The sequence below is a fragment of the Octodon degus genome, unplaced genomic scaffold (genome assembly GCF_000260255.1).
Source record: "Octodon degus isolate 3935 unplaced genomic scaffold, OctDeg1.0 scaffold00087, whole genome shotgun sequence".
NCBI classification, from domain to species: domain Eukaryota; kingdom Metazoa; phylum Chordata; class Mammalia; order Rodentia; family Octodontidae; genus Octodon; species Octodon degus.
This window is the reverse complement of record NW_004524663.1, coordinates 4683877-4696041: the sequence shown is the minus strand read 5'-3', so window position 1 is coordinate 4696041 and position 12165 is coordinate 4683877. Positions and strand designations below refer to the sequence as shown.

General features: G+C 43.3%; 1 protein-coding gene across 3 annotated transcripts in view; it reads left to right on the top strand.

The window, feature by feature from the left end:
* The window catches only part of Pip5k1b (phosphatidylinositol-4-phosphate 5-kinase type 1 beta), a 370099-nt gene that overhangs the window by 211553 nt on the left and 146381 nt on the right, over positions 1-12165 (top strand). For all 3 annotated transcript variants that reach the window (XM_023721887.1, XM_023721886.1, XM_023721888.1), the window contains 2 exons: positions 903-1020; positions 10650-10802. In XM_023721887.1, the coding sequence (XP_023577655.1) occupies positions 903-1020; positions 10650-10802 (271 nt within the window). The remainder of the gene's footprint in view (positions 1-902; positions 1021-10649; positions 10803-12165) is intronic.

Genomic DNA, 12165 nt, shown 5'->3' with positions numbered 1-12165 from the left:
ATTTAAAGAATAAAAAGAATGAGATTGATAAACATCAAAATCTAGTCCAGCAAATATCCCTAGGGATAAAATCAATAAAAATTACAGAAAGGGATGCACCTATATGGACGATGTTTTGTTTCTTAAGCAGCATCTTAAGTTCATGGATAGTCACCAATTAGTCTTGCATGTCCTGTGTACATCATAAGTCTTATACAAAATTCTTCAAAAATGAACTGAAGAAAAAACAAAATGGAATGTTAAAATGGAAATTGAGTTTTCAAATCCCAGAATATATGGTCATTATTTTATATTTTGGAAAACCTGGATCTAAGAAACAGTTCAGATTAAGAACCTATCTCCGGTGTGATGGTTACCACAGTTTGGTAGGATATTTTAAGGGTTCTTTCACATATTCCTGCTTACAAATGCTTATTCAGTATCAAAATTCATAGTGAAAAAAAGGCATCTTTGAAAATGCTTCCCATATTAGCCTGAGGTCTTACTACACCATTACAGCATGGTCTCACGTGGAAGGTGGAATGGTTCTTCCAGCAAGGTAAGATGGAGAAACTGAAGCATTTTCAGCCTGAAGCATGCTGACTGGCAGGGAGCGCCTGCGCAGAGCGACCTTACCGCGTCAGGACAGTATCTGTTTTCACCTGTGACAGTTGACTTTCTTGACCTGAGTTTGAATGATGCATTTAACAGGGCAGAAGATATAGCTCGGTGGCAGCAGAGGGCCTGCCTGGCAAGCTCAAGGTCCTGAGTTTGATTCCTGATACCAAAATAAATCCACTTAGCAAAGGGGTGTTTTTTTCTAGAAATGAAATTATCCCTGAACTGATAGGGCTAGCATTGAAGTTGAAAGTGTTTTGCTAATGTTCTTTCTTCCTGCTTCCTTCTTAATATTTTAACTGCAGCGAAGGGAGCAATCTGACCCCAGCACATCACTACCCAGACTTCAGATTTAAGACATATGCTCCACTAGCATTCCGATACTTCAGAGAACTTTTTGGTATCAAGCCTGATGATTACTTGGTAAGAACCTGTAATTTTCCTTCCTCCTGAAGAAATGTGTGATGTGAATATTTGTTTCTTAGCAACAGTGACAAGTGTTTGTGCTTATTTTATAAAGCTCAAGATCATAGTAAAAGTTCCAAGTTTTATAATGATTATAAATTTAGCTTCAGGAAATAGGATTTAACTCTGCAGCTTCAACTGATAGTTAGAAAATCTGCAATGGTAATTTATACTCAAATAACTGATATTGGTTGCTACTTCAAATAATTATTATAACAGATATATTATAATTAGTTTTAAAGGCTCCTGTGAATTTCCCAGATTAGATTCCATTTGAAAGTCTTTAGTTACTTTATTTATACCATTTATCTCTGACCTAGCTTGGCCCACAGCCATTTTCACCTTGACCTATAAATTCAAATAAAATTCTAAACAAGCTGGATAGTTTCACGCAGGCTCTTTGTAGATATATTTTTACAGATACAAAGACGTGCTTTTATCCTCAGATTCGTCTCTTCCCTGTCTTCTTTCTGGCACACAGGAGATGCTAGCACAACACAACAGCCCTTTTGCGAGCTCTCATGTGACCTCAGAGCTTTGCTCCGCTCCTTTGAAGGAGCTTAAGTCCCTTCCATTGTAACATTCATCATCCGTTTCTGTTGTGAGAGGAAAATGGTTTGTTATAACTTAATCACTGTTTGTCCCCTGAGGCTCCTCAAAATGGGTACTAGAGAAGCCATAAGAAAGATAGCATCAAATATTTATTGTCAGTCCCATTCTGAATGATCTGATTTTAGCCAGATTCTTTTATAAGGCTTTTTAGAAAAAGTATAGCAACATTTGTCACTTACAACAAAGAATATTTAAAATATATCTTATGAGGTGGACAATTATGATAAAATTCAAGGCTGATTTCTATGCCATGCAGATGAAAAGCGATGATCTTCTTCAGCTGGTCCCTGAGAAGGTCCTCTGAATTCTGCCCAGTGAGATAATTCTTGTGTCTCAAGGCAAATGACCAAGTCTGTGTTGCTCCATGAGGACTGTGCAGACTGACTTAAGGACTCATTAGAAAACTCATGGAGGGCCGGCCAGATAGCTCAGTGGACTAAAGCGCCTGCTTAAGCAAGTGCAGGGGGACCAGGGTTTGGTCCCTGGTGTGCCGTGTTGGCTCTGCCCCCAGGGTGTTCTGAGACTGCGATTGAGACTGGGCGTGGTGGTGTGTACCTGTAATCCCAGCACTGGGGAGACTGAAAACAGGGTGATCCCTACGAGTCTGATCTGTGCAGTGAGGTCCTGTAGACTTTGTACTAGATACATTTTTTTTTCAAAAGGGGGGAAACTCATAACGGGTGCATGAAGTTATTCAGAAAAGGACCTTCCCCAAAGAGAGTGTGTAAGGTCAGAATCAGTAAAAGAATGAACATCTCGGCCCAGGGCGGGACGGACACAGCAGCCTGGGGCCCTCTCACTGGCTCGGCTCAGTAGTTCTTGAGCTTCTCACCAACCACAGAGACAGCATAGATTTGCAGTTGGTAGCTCTGACCCAGTCGCATCAAATCGATGCTAGGTCTCTGTCTCCTATGTTTGTTGCCTCACAGCCCGGGAAGTTCATCCTGCTGTCCTTAAATGTACAAGGGCTGATCAAAACATACAGCATGTACTTAAATATTTTTTACAGTAAAAGACACACTGCCATTAATCTCCCTCTGAACAGTCGCATTGCTTGGGATACATCTGCCCCCTCCTTCTTGCTGCTTTCTCAAGCAGCTGTGAAGTCCTCTCTTTTGTCTTTACAAGGCGACATCAAAAATACAGTTAAAGACACTGATGAAAGAAGATTCCAGAACTACTTCAGAAAGTGGCAAGAATGACAGGATGAGTGTGTTTGAAGCTAGAGGGGATGTTTTGAGGGGGATTGATGTCCATGTCTTTTACTGTAGTGCTTTCTAAATTTAAGCAATCACCATAATTATTAATTGTGCCTTGCATCTGTCTGCACTGTGCTCTGCCACACCATCTGCCTTAACTGAAGTGTCAGGTGCATCTGCCTGTCCATTCACAAGGGCATTTGCTCTGCATGTGTATGACCAGCAAGACCCTTTGGTTTGAAGGGCATGATGGTGCATGCCTGTAATCCCAGGATTTGGAAGGCTGATGTAGGAGGGGGGCCACAAATTCACAGCTGGCCTGGACCACACAGTGAGTTCAAGGCCAGCCTGAACTACATAGCAAGACCTTCTGTCAAAAAAAAAAAAAAAAAAAAAAAAAAGGGAAAAGAAAAACAAAGATTCTTTAAATTCTAGCCTCTTAGTCATTACTGAGGATCATATCAGCAAATCCACTGGGAAACCTAGTGGGGGTTTGATATTATGGAAAACAGAATCGATCTCTCATTGTGCACCACATCCTAGAAATTAATAGGAATCCAACTCACTTGTCCCTGAATTCCTCACCAGCCAGACTGACCTTACATCTACAGTTTGTAGCCCTGACCGAGTCACTGTGACACAGTGATTGCAGGGACTCAGACTGCCGTGTCTATAGCCCACAGACTGAAGACTTGGTTCGCTCACTCATCCCGAGCTCACAAAGCTGCCTTCTTTGGGAAGATCTTTGGCTGAACAATTTATTGCACAGCTGACGTGAGCTCCTAATGAGTCCTTGGACCAAAAAAATTATTTCCATAATGGAGTTGGAGAATTACCAAGGAGCACAGGGGATGTAACTAATGGGCTCTCAGGACTCCAGTCTTTGTCCCTGTAGCTGGAAAAATGTAAATTTGGAACCTATTATATCTAGAACACTGTGTGTTCAATTACAGGAGAATTCAAAAAACATAAAATACTCAAAGAAACTAGACTTATATTGGAATGGTAATTTGTTTATGTGGAAAAACAACCAACTCTACCATGCAGTAAGTAAGAAGACTGAAGCGCAGCACTAAATGCACAGGGATTCAGAGGAAAGAGTGATCTTCTCGTGGGGATGATGATTCACAGCCCCCGATGGTGTGATGTGGTTTCAACTTGTATCTTAAAAATCACAGGGGCTTCGATTAGTTAGAAGGGAAGGCACAGGCATTTCAGCGTTGAGGGGTGGGGCGTCAGGAAGACTGAGTTGGGGAAATGGGTACATTAGCCCTGTAGGACTGTAAGTGAACGGGTATCACTGGAGGAGAGGTTTTTGTTTGTTTTTTTTTCTTAATGTACTTGAGACAGGGTCTACAGGGTCTCACTACATAGATCGGACTCAGTTATTCTCCTGTTTTCAGCCTTCCAAGTGCTGGGATTACAGGCATGCACCACCACGCCCAGTCTCAATCGCCATCTCAGCGTGCCCTGGGGATGAGATTGGCATGGCACACTGGGGATCAAATGCCAGCCACTGTGCTCTGCCTAAACAAGCTCTTTAGTCCACTGAACTATCTAGCTAGCCTGAGGAGAGGGTTTGATCTCAAATGTTAGTAGAGCCAGACAATTCGACTAACTAGATCTTAAGTTATAGGAAAGTAACAAACTGTAGAGCTATTTGATGATGTTGAAAAAATTTTTATAAGATAATGATATTGTGGTTTTATTTTAGAAGGAGAGTCTTTGTCTTTTAGAAGAATATACTGCAGTATCTATGGATAAAATTATTTGATGTCCTTCATTTACTCCAAAAGAATTTTAGATGTTAGTCGAAAATTTCAGCTAGGAGTCTTATCTCATGACTATAATTAATTACAATGTGCTATGTTTGAAAGTATCTAAAAGAATACGTTCTGCATTTTCCCAACACACACACACACACACACACACATAGTGGCAAAGGATATATTAATTAGCTTAAGTCATCTCACTATATACATATAAACTCCATGTTTTCCACCGTAAGGATATAGTTTTGTCAATTAAAACTTAATTGAAAGTACTTTATACTATAAAGGGTAAATTGTACAGTATGTGATACAGCTCAACAGCACTGTTAGAAGAAGTTAAATTGAAAGCAAAGGGTCTGAGGGAAGCATGCAGGAGGGTAACAGAAGTGTGAAAGGAAAAATATTCATCATGAGTTGATGACTGGTGAATCTGAAAATAAGCCCTCAGATGTAAACTATACATCTAAATATATTTGAAATTTTCCACAATGAAAAAGGAGGGAGGAGTTAGAGCCAGGTAGGTAGATGTGATTGGCCCATTTTTCTCCTTTATTCACCTCGCACTCAGTTCAGTGACTCTCCGTCTCTGGGACCAGCGAGAAACAAAAGGGCAGTGGCACTCCCTAAACATCACTGCTGGCTCCCCAGCTGCTGTGGCCACCCACCCATACACTGGTATCACCCCCAGCCCAGAACTGAGGCAGTCTCCCCAATAAGTCTCAGAGCTTTGGAAACTCACCTCCACACCACTTTATCTGGGGTAACCGCTTAATGATCTGGGCTATGGCAGATGAGGAAAGAGTCCTTTGCGGGATTCTCATGCTGTGGAGAATCAGATCTAGCTCTCAAGAGAGGTTAGCCCACAAGGAATGTAGTCTGAGGCTAGAGTCATTGCCCGCATTGGTGGGAACAGCACCGGGTCTCAGCAGTCTTTCCTCATCCTTCCCCATTGCTCTGCAAACCTCTCAGCATCTAGAGTCACACCACACACCCACTAAGTCACAGGTCTCACAGGTGGTCTCCAGGTGGCCTTCTCCTCTCACATCCAGCTAGGACTGTCCCTTCTACAGAACACAGAGGTCGAACACCTCTAGCAAAGCACAAGTGGAAAGAATTAATTTCAAACAAAGTACAGAAAGTGAAATAAGACAACTCTTTAAAAACTCTGGGCCCGGGAGATGGCTGGCCCGGAAGATGGCTCAGTAGAATAAGCGCTTCCCAGGCAAGCGCAAAGGTCTGAGTTCAATCCCCAGTTCCACAAAAAAAAAAAAAAAATTGTTTGGGAGAATTACCCGCACGGGCCCCCCTCCTGTCCCTCTCTTGGACAGGAGCTTTCTTTCTCTCAGTAAATATATTTTGCTCATAAAAAAAAGAAAAACCTCTGTGTAAGGAAATAAAGGATACAGTGCAGATCTCAAGTACATCCTGGTATCTGTGAAGCTGGAGCCATTCAACCCATATTTGTAAAGCTCTGCTGCAGGAGAGACTTGGGACCATTATTTAGCCATTGGTAACTCCATAGATAGGTTTGATATTGGGCATCATGATATGTATGTATTTCTACTTAGTTCTGTGCTATTGCATCGAGATGTCTGCCTGAACTATTCTGCGTATGTTCTTCATATTATTAAAATGTACCATGTGTTTGCTGATTATAGGTTTCATGTTGAAACATGCATCATTTGGCTTGTAGACAGTGTAAAGGTGCTTTTGCCCGTAAACAATGCAAATGCTACTTCTTCCTCATTTATTTCTAGACAAACAACTCTTTGGCCAGGCCCACGGGCCCCAGAGCATAGCCATGTCTGCTTTGGCAACAGGCCACTGGTTCTTTCTTCTCTGCCTTGTGCCAGATATTTAGAAATCCAACTCATAGGAGGATTTGGGGGCTCACTTGTACATGGAAGAAAGAGAAAGAGAACAAAGTGAATATTTTATACTATCCAGGAAAGAAATAGCAGTTAGAATTATCTCCACCACATGGCACAAGTTTGCACTGTTAATTTGCATTGGCGAGGCCCAGCTGGGATGTACTTTGCTTTCTTCCCAGTGTGCAGAGCAGGCAGCCCTTGCAGGAAATAGAAGCGAGAAAATGAATCCGTCGGAGCAGCTTGCACAAATGAAGTGCCTGGAAGGTGCATAAAACACAGCCGCGCACGTGGGAGCTTGTTGATTGTAGCTAATTAAAATGTTCCCATCTCTCCTCTTTATTTGCTCTGAAAAGGCAGCATTTCAAAGGTTGCTTAGAAGAGAACATGGTATCAAAGTTGTGGCGTGAGAAACTGTGGAATTCTAGAGCACAGTGTTCAGATTCCTAATCAGCAACTGCGTGTCGATGTGTTATTATTAGCCCCCTAAATGTTATCGGAATGGATTGAAACCACTTATTTGTTATTTTATAGTTGTGTATAAGTTACATGATAAAGGAATATTTGACAAGTAATCAGTAAAATCATCTCCATTATGTCACTGTTCATAACAAAATTTGAGGCGTTGGTCAGGAGAGATGTCCAGGTTGGAATCCAGTGTTTTCTAGACAGTTTTTCGTTGGTCATCCTATAATTTCTCTCTGTATAACCCCTAATTTCTGCATCTTTTGTTGATTCTATTACTTTTTTTTTTTTCAGTACTGGGGATTGAATTCAGGACCCTGCACTTGCCAGGCAAGCACTTATTCTACTGAGCTATCTCCTCAGCCAATTTTATACTTTCTTAATATCTACTCCTACCCATAAGGAGAGTCTACACCCAAAACTTAAGTACCATGGAACAAAGAGTCAGAATTTCTAAGAGGAGTCAAGGGTCTGCTTCTAAGGAGTGTGGGGTCCACAATTTTATCTTCCAGGGTCTTGAATTTATGATTATATCACAGACCCTCCTTTTCTCTTGCTTCACTCGCCACATTTTAGTTCGTTTGAGGGGAATCTTCTGTCCATGGGAATGCCAATGAGAAGTCCACCACTTCCTCGGGTGGTACCGGTACCTCCCTCACTGCCAAGACAGTGTGCAGCAAGGCAAGCTGGCCTGCCCTGCATGTGATCACGTAATAAACAATGAAATCATAGCAGCCATACCACACACTCACTCTGCGTGAGCTTTCAAAAGCCCTTACCTTAGACTCAGATGGCGCCATGCTGAGTTATGTCCTGAGGACCACGTAACTAGCAACTGGCAGAGCTGCAACTTTACAAACACCAGGTGATTCCATATCTCATGCCCTTTTCACTGATCGCCCTTCCACGTGACACTGTACCCGTGGCTGCAGGCACTGGCTTTTCTGGCTTCCTGCCCATATTCTGATGATTGCTTTCATTTAGCTCATCCATAAGAGCTCTACTGCTGCTCAGCAGGAGGGTCCAGAAGCAAGGCCAGTGGAAGGCAGGGGACGTGGGCAGTGGTAATGTTACCAAAGAGAAAGAAAGTAGAAAGTAACACCTAGAAAATGCCTTTTGGGGCCGGTGAGATAGCACTGTGGTCTAAAGCACCTGCTTAGGCAAGCTTAGGCAAATGGGCAGGGACCGCAGTTTGATCCCCAGCACTAGGTGCTGCACCAGGCTGGCCCACAGGGTGGGCTGAGCCAGCCACAACAACAACAACAACAAAGAAAATGTCTTTTAATTGTTTTCCTCCAATTTTCTCTTTTTTTCACTCTCACTCTTGCTCTCACTCTCAATCTGTCTTCATAGAGATTTTTTGTATGATGGGGCCTTAAATATGCACAAGCTGAAAGCAGATGCAGAGGCCAGGGGTTCAATCCCTGGGCTTGCCGTGCCAGCCCCACCCCCTGGGGCATGCTAAGATAGCAGTTGAGACTGGGCGTGGTGGCATGTGCCTGTAATCCCAGCTCTTGGGAGGCTGTAAACAAGTGGATCACTATGAGTCCGATCTAGTAATGAGACCCCGAATACTCTGTAGACCCTTCCCTAAAATACAATCAATCAATCAAATAAAAATAAATAAATATCCACAAGCCCTCCAAAGCCATCTGGGAGACTGAGGCAGAAGGATAGCAAGTTTGAGCCCAGTTTGGGCAAATTAGCAACTTCTTGAGACTCTATCTCAGAAAAAAAATTTTAAGGGGGGTAAATTTGTGTGAAAGCCCTGAATTCAACCCCCACTCCCATGCCCAAAAGGAAAAAAAAAATGGAAAAGCCGAGAAGGTACCAGAGGACATTAGATTTGTGTTTCAGGAAGATCCCTGGCTTCTGAGCCCTGGAGGGGGCAGCGTGGCAGCTGAGATGAGGTGCTTAGCCTAGGAACCCAGGCAAGAAGAGAAGAAACCATTGAACTTGGGGTACTGGAGCACAGGTGGCTTGAAGGAAGCAGGCACAGCTAAGAGTTTGGATGTGGAAGACAGAGAAATGCAGGGAGGCAAGGATGGTGGCCAAGTTTCTGGCTTGGGGAACAAGGCAATAAGGTTTCTATTCTCTCTCTCTCTCTCTCTCTTTTTCCCTGTATTTTAGGGAAGGGTCTACAGGGTGTTCAGGGTCTCACTACTAGATCAGACTCAAAGTGATCCTTCTGTTTACAGCCTCCCAAGAGCTGGGATTACAGGCACTTGCCACCACTCCCAGTCTCAATCGCTGTATCAGTGTGCCCTGGGGGTGGGACCAGCACAGCAGGCCCAGAGATTGAATCCCAGGCCCCTGCACCTGCTTGCAGGTGCTTTAATCCACTGAGCAATTTGGCCAGCCCAGTTTCTATTCTCTAAGATAGCTGAAGGACGATGAGCTAGAATCGCCACGTACAGGTGCACAGGGTGTGCACCAGCCAAGCACTGCTCCCCGGCCCAGAGAAAGGAAGGGAGCCTGGAAGGCAGCCCTTCTTCTACCCCTCAGCCTCAGGTCCCAGCCCAGAGCTTCATCTGCCAGGACAAAGATACCCATTGTCCTCCATGCCACAAAGCTTCCCAGTCATGTAATAAGGCTGTGAAATGAATTTGACTGTGAACTTGTGTGGGAAGCACTTGCCGTATAGCTAAGCAGAAATGTCTATTGTAATGGTCGACAGACAGATCTGGAGCCCTGGAGTGAGATCTCGACTGGAGATGCAGATGTTGCCATCACTTAACGGCTGAGACTGTGTAAGAGAAGAAAACATCTGCTCAGAGAGCAGTGAGAGGGAGCGGATGTTAATGTCCAAGTGGTGAGCACGCCACACAGATCACACTGGCAGCTGTCATTTTGTGTGCCAAAAACAAGGCATCTTAGTTTATGGGAATCTGTGTTCTTGTACTGAGGATTGGACCCAGGGCCTTCACACTGAGCTTTGCAGTATCCCACATTTTTATATATACTGACTTGGCTGGGCTCCAACTTGTAATCTTGCTGCCTCAGGCTCCCAGAGTGCTAAAATTATAGTCACGCTCTGCCCCACCTGGCACCCTGGCCATTGTGCTTACCTCACTGGATAGATAGGACTTTTCATGATTCTACCGTGTAATACTGCAGTTGAAGAGAACATGTTGAATTAAAATGAACAGATCAACTAGGTCTTTAGAAATCTCCCCAAGAGCCTCCTTAGTCTACCCAGACCCTCCTTTTAAAGCTCATAGGCCTGTTTCTAGTAGATCAAGATGTGTAATACCATGGCTGTTCTCCTTAGGAGCATCACATACTGTGTATGTGGTGTGTGTGTGTGTGTGCATGTGTGTGTGTGTGTGCAAGTGCATGTGTGTATGTGTGCTCATATGTGTATGCATGTTTGTGTGTATGTGTTTTTGAGATGAAATCAGAAAATCAGACTGGCCATGAATTCGCTACATAGCCTAGGCTGGCCGGGACCTCCCGATGCTCCTGCTTCAGGCTTCCAGAGCTGTAGTTGCAGGTGTACACTGCAGCATTAAGTGTGTATAAATGTTTGCCTAGGGCTAGGGCTATGGCACAGATGCAGAGCGCTTGCCTGGCCTCCGCAGAGCCAGAGATCCGATCCCCAGGGCTGCCCAGTACTACTACTAATTCTGAGGATTATGATTAAATAAATGCTTGTTCATTTCCTCCTCTAGTATTCCATCTGCAGTGAACCTTTGATAGAGCTGTCCAACCCTGGAGCCAGCGGATCCCTGTTCTTTGTGACCAGCGACGATGAGTTTATCATCAAAACCGTTCAGCATAAAGAAGCGGAGTTCCTCCAGAAGCTACTGCCAGGCTACTACATGGTGAGGACCATGGACGGTCAGGGCTTCCGCTCTGGGTTTCATTGCTTCCTTCAACAGCTGTTCGAGGATTTGTCTATGGCTTTTAGATGACTCTTTGACATGTTTTTTTCATTTGCTTTTAGATTATGCCCAGATATTTGTTGAGTAGATTTTTAAAAGGTCAACTGGAACTATGATAGAGCAGAGCTGTTGAACAACCCAGTCCTGGTTCCTTTCCCTGAGTTCAAGTCTTGGCACCAAAATGAAGAGCAAAACCCCCCAGCAACCTTGGGTAATACAGGTGTTATCATTTTTTAGATGAGGCAAAGGTATGTGAACTATAGGGAAGTCATTCACACAGCTAGGGCTACGCAAGCAAGGGCTGCATGTGTAACCCTTGCACTATAAACAGCACTTGCGCTGTATTAACTACTGCACTTCAAAAGTTAGCGTTCAGGAGCTTAAACATGACAACATGGAAATTACCTTTCTTATGACATTTTAGGGACCTGGAAATAGTAACCTAACCTGGATGAAGTTAAGAGACATTAGAGCTAAATGTTGAAAAAAATGAACATTTTTCCTAAGCATTTCTACCATTTTCAGACCTCAGGTTTTATTGTACTTTCATCGCAGATGTTAATTTTCTGTGATCACAGTGACTACACGAGGACATGTGGCTTTCCGTAGCCCCTGTTCTGCCACGCACATGCTCTGAGGGGGGGGTGACTGTCACCTCCATTTCCAAACAAAACTGGTGAAACCCGGTGCAGTAGTGCTGCCCGAGTCCCAGCACTCGTGAGGCTGAGGCAGGAGGACTATAAATTCAATGCCAGCCAGAGCCACTTAGAGAGCTCAAGGCCAGCCTGGACTACAGAGTGGGACACTGTCTCCTTCAATCAATAAAAACAAAAAACAAAGTCACTGAGATGCTACATAGCTTGCTCGTATGTGAAAACAGTACTTCATTCCAAAACCCCCTGAAAACAGCATTAAATACTGGGACTTGTTGTCATTTGGAATTCTAGACATTGAAAATCTAAATAAAAACTTTAGTGGACAGCAAGCAGATTTTGAAAGGTTTTGGTCCTGAACAAATATTTCCTATTTTTAGAGAAAATGGAGGACAGAAAATACTACAGTCAGCTATAATTTCTTTCTTAGCGCTAGGTGTTACCAATATCTGGTGTGCACACTTTCAGAGATATTTTATGAATATACATTTAAAATTTAAATTAGAGAGCTCTCACTGACCACACCCTCTAATAACCTACTAAATGAGTAAATCTGAAACGTGGATATAATATTCCTTTATTTTGTAATTATTGCACTTAACATGGTAGCCATTAACTATACGTGACTATTGCAATTTAAAGAAAATTCA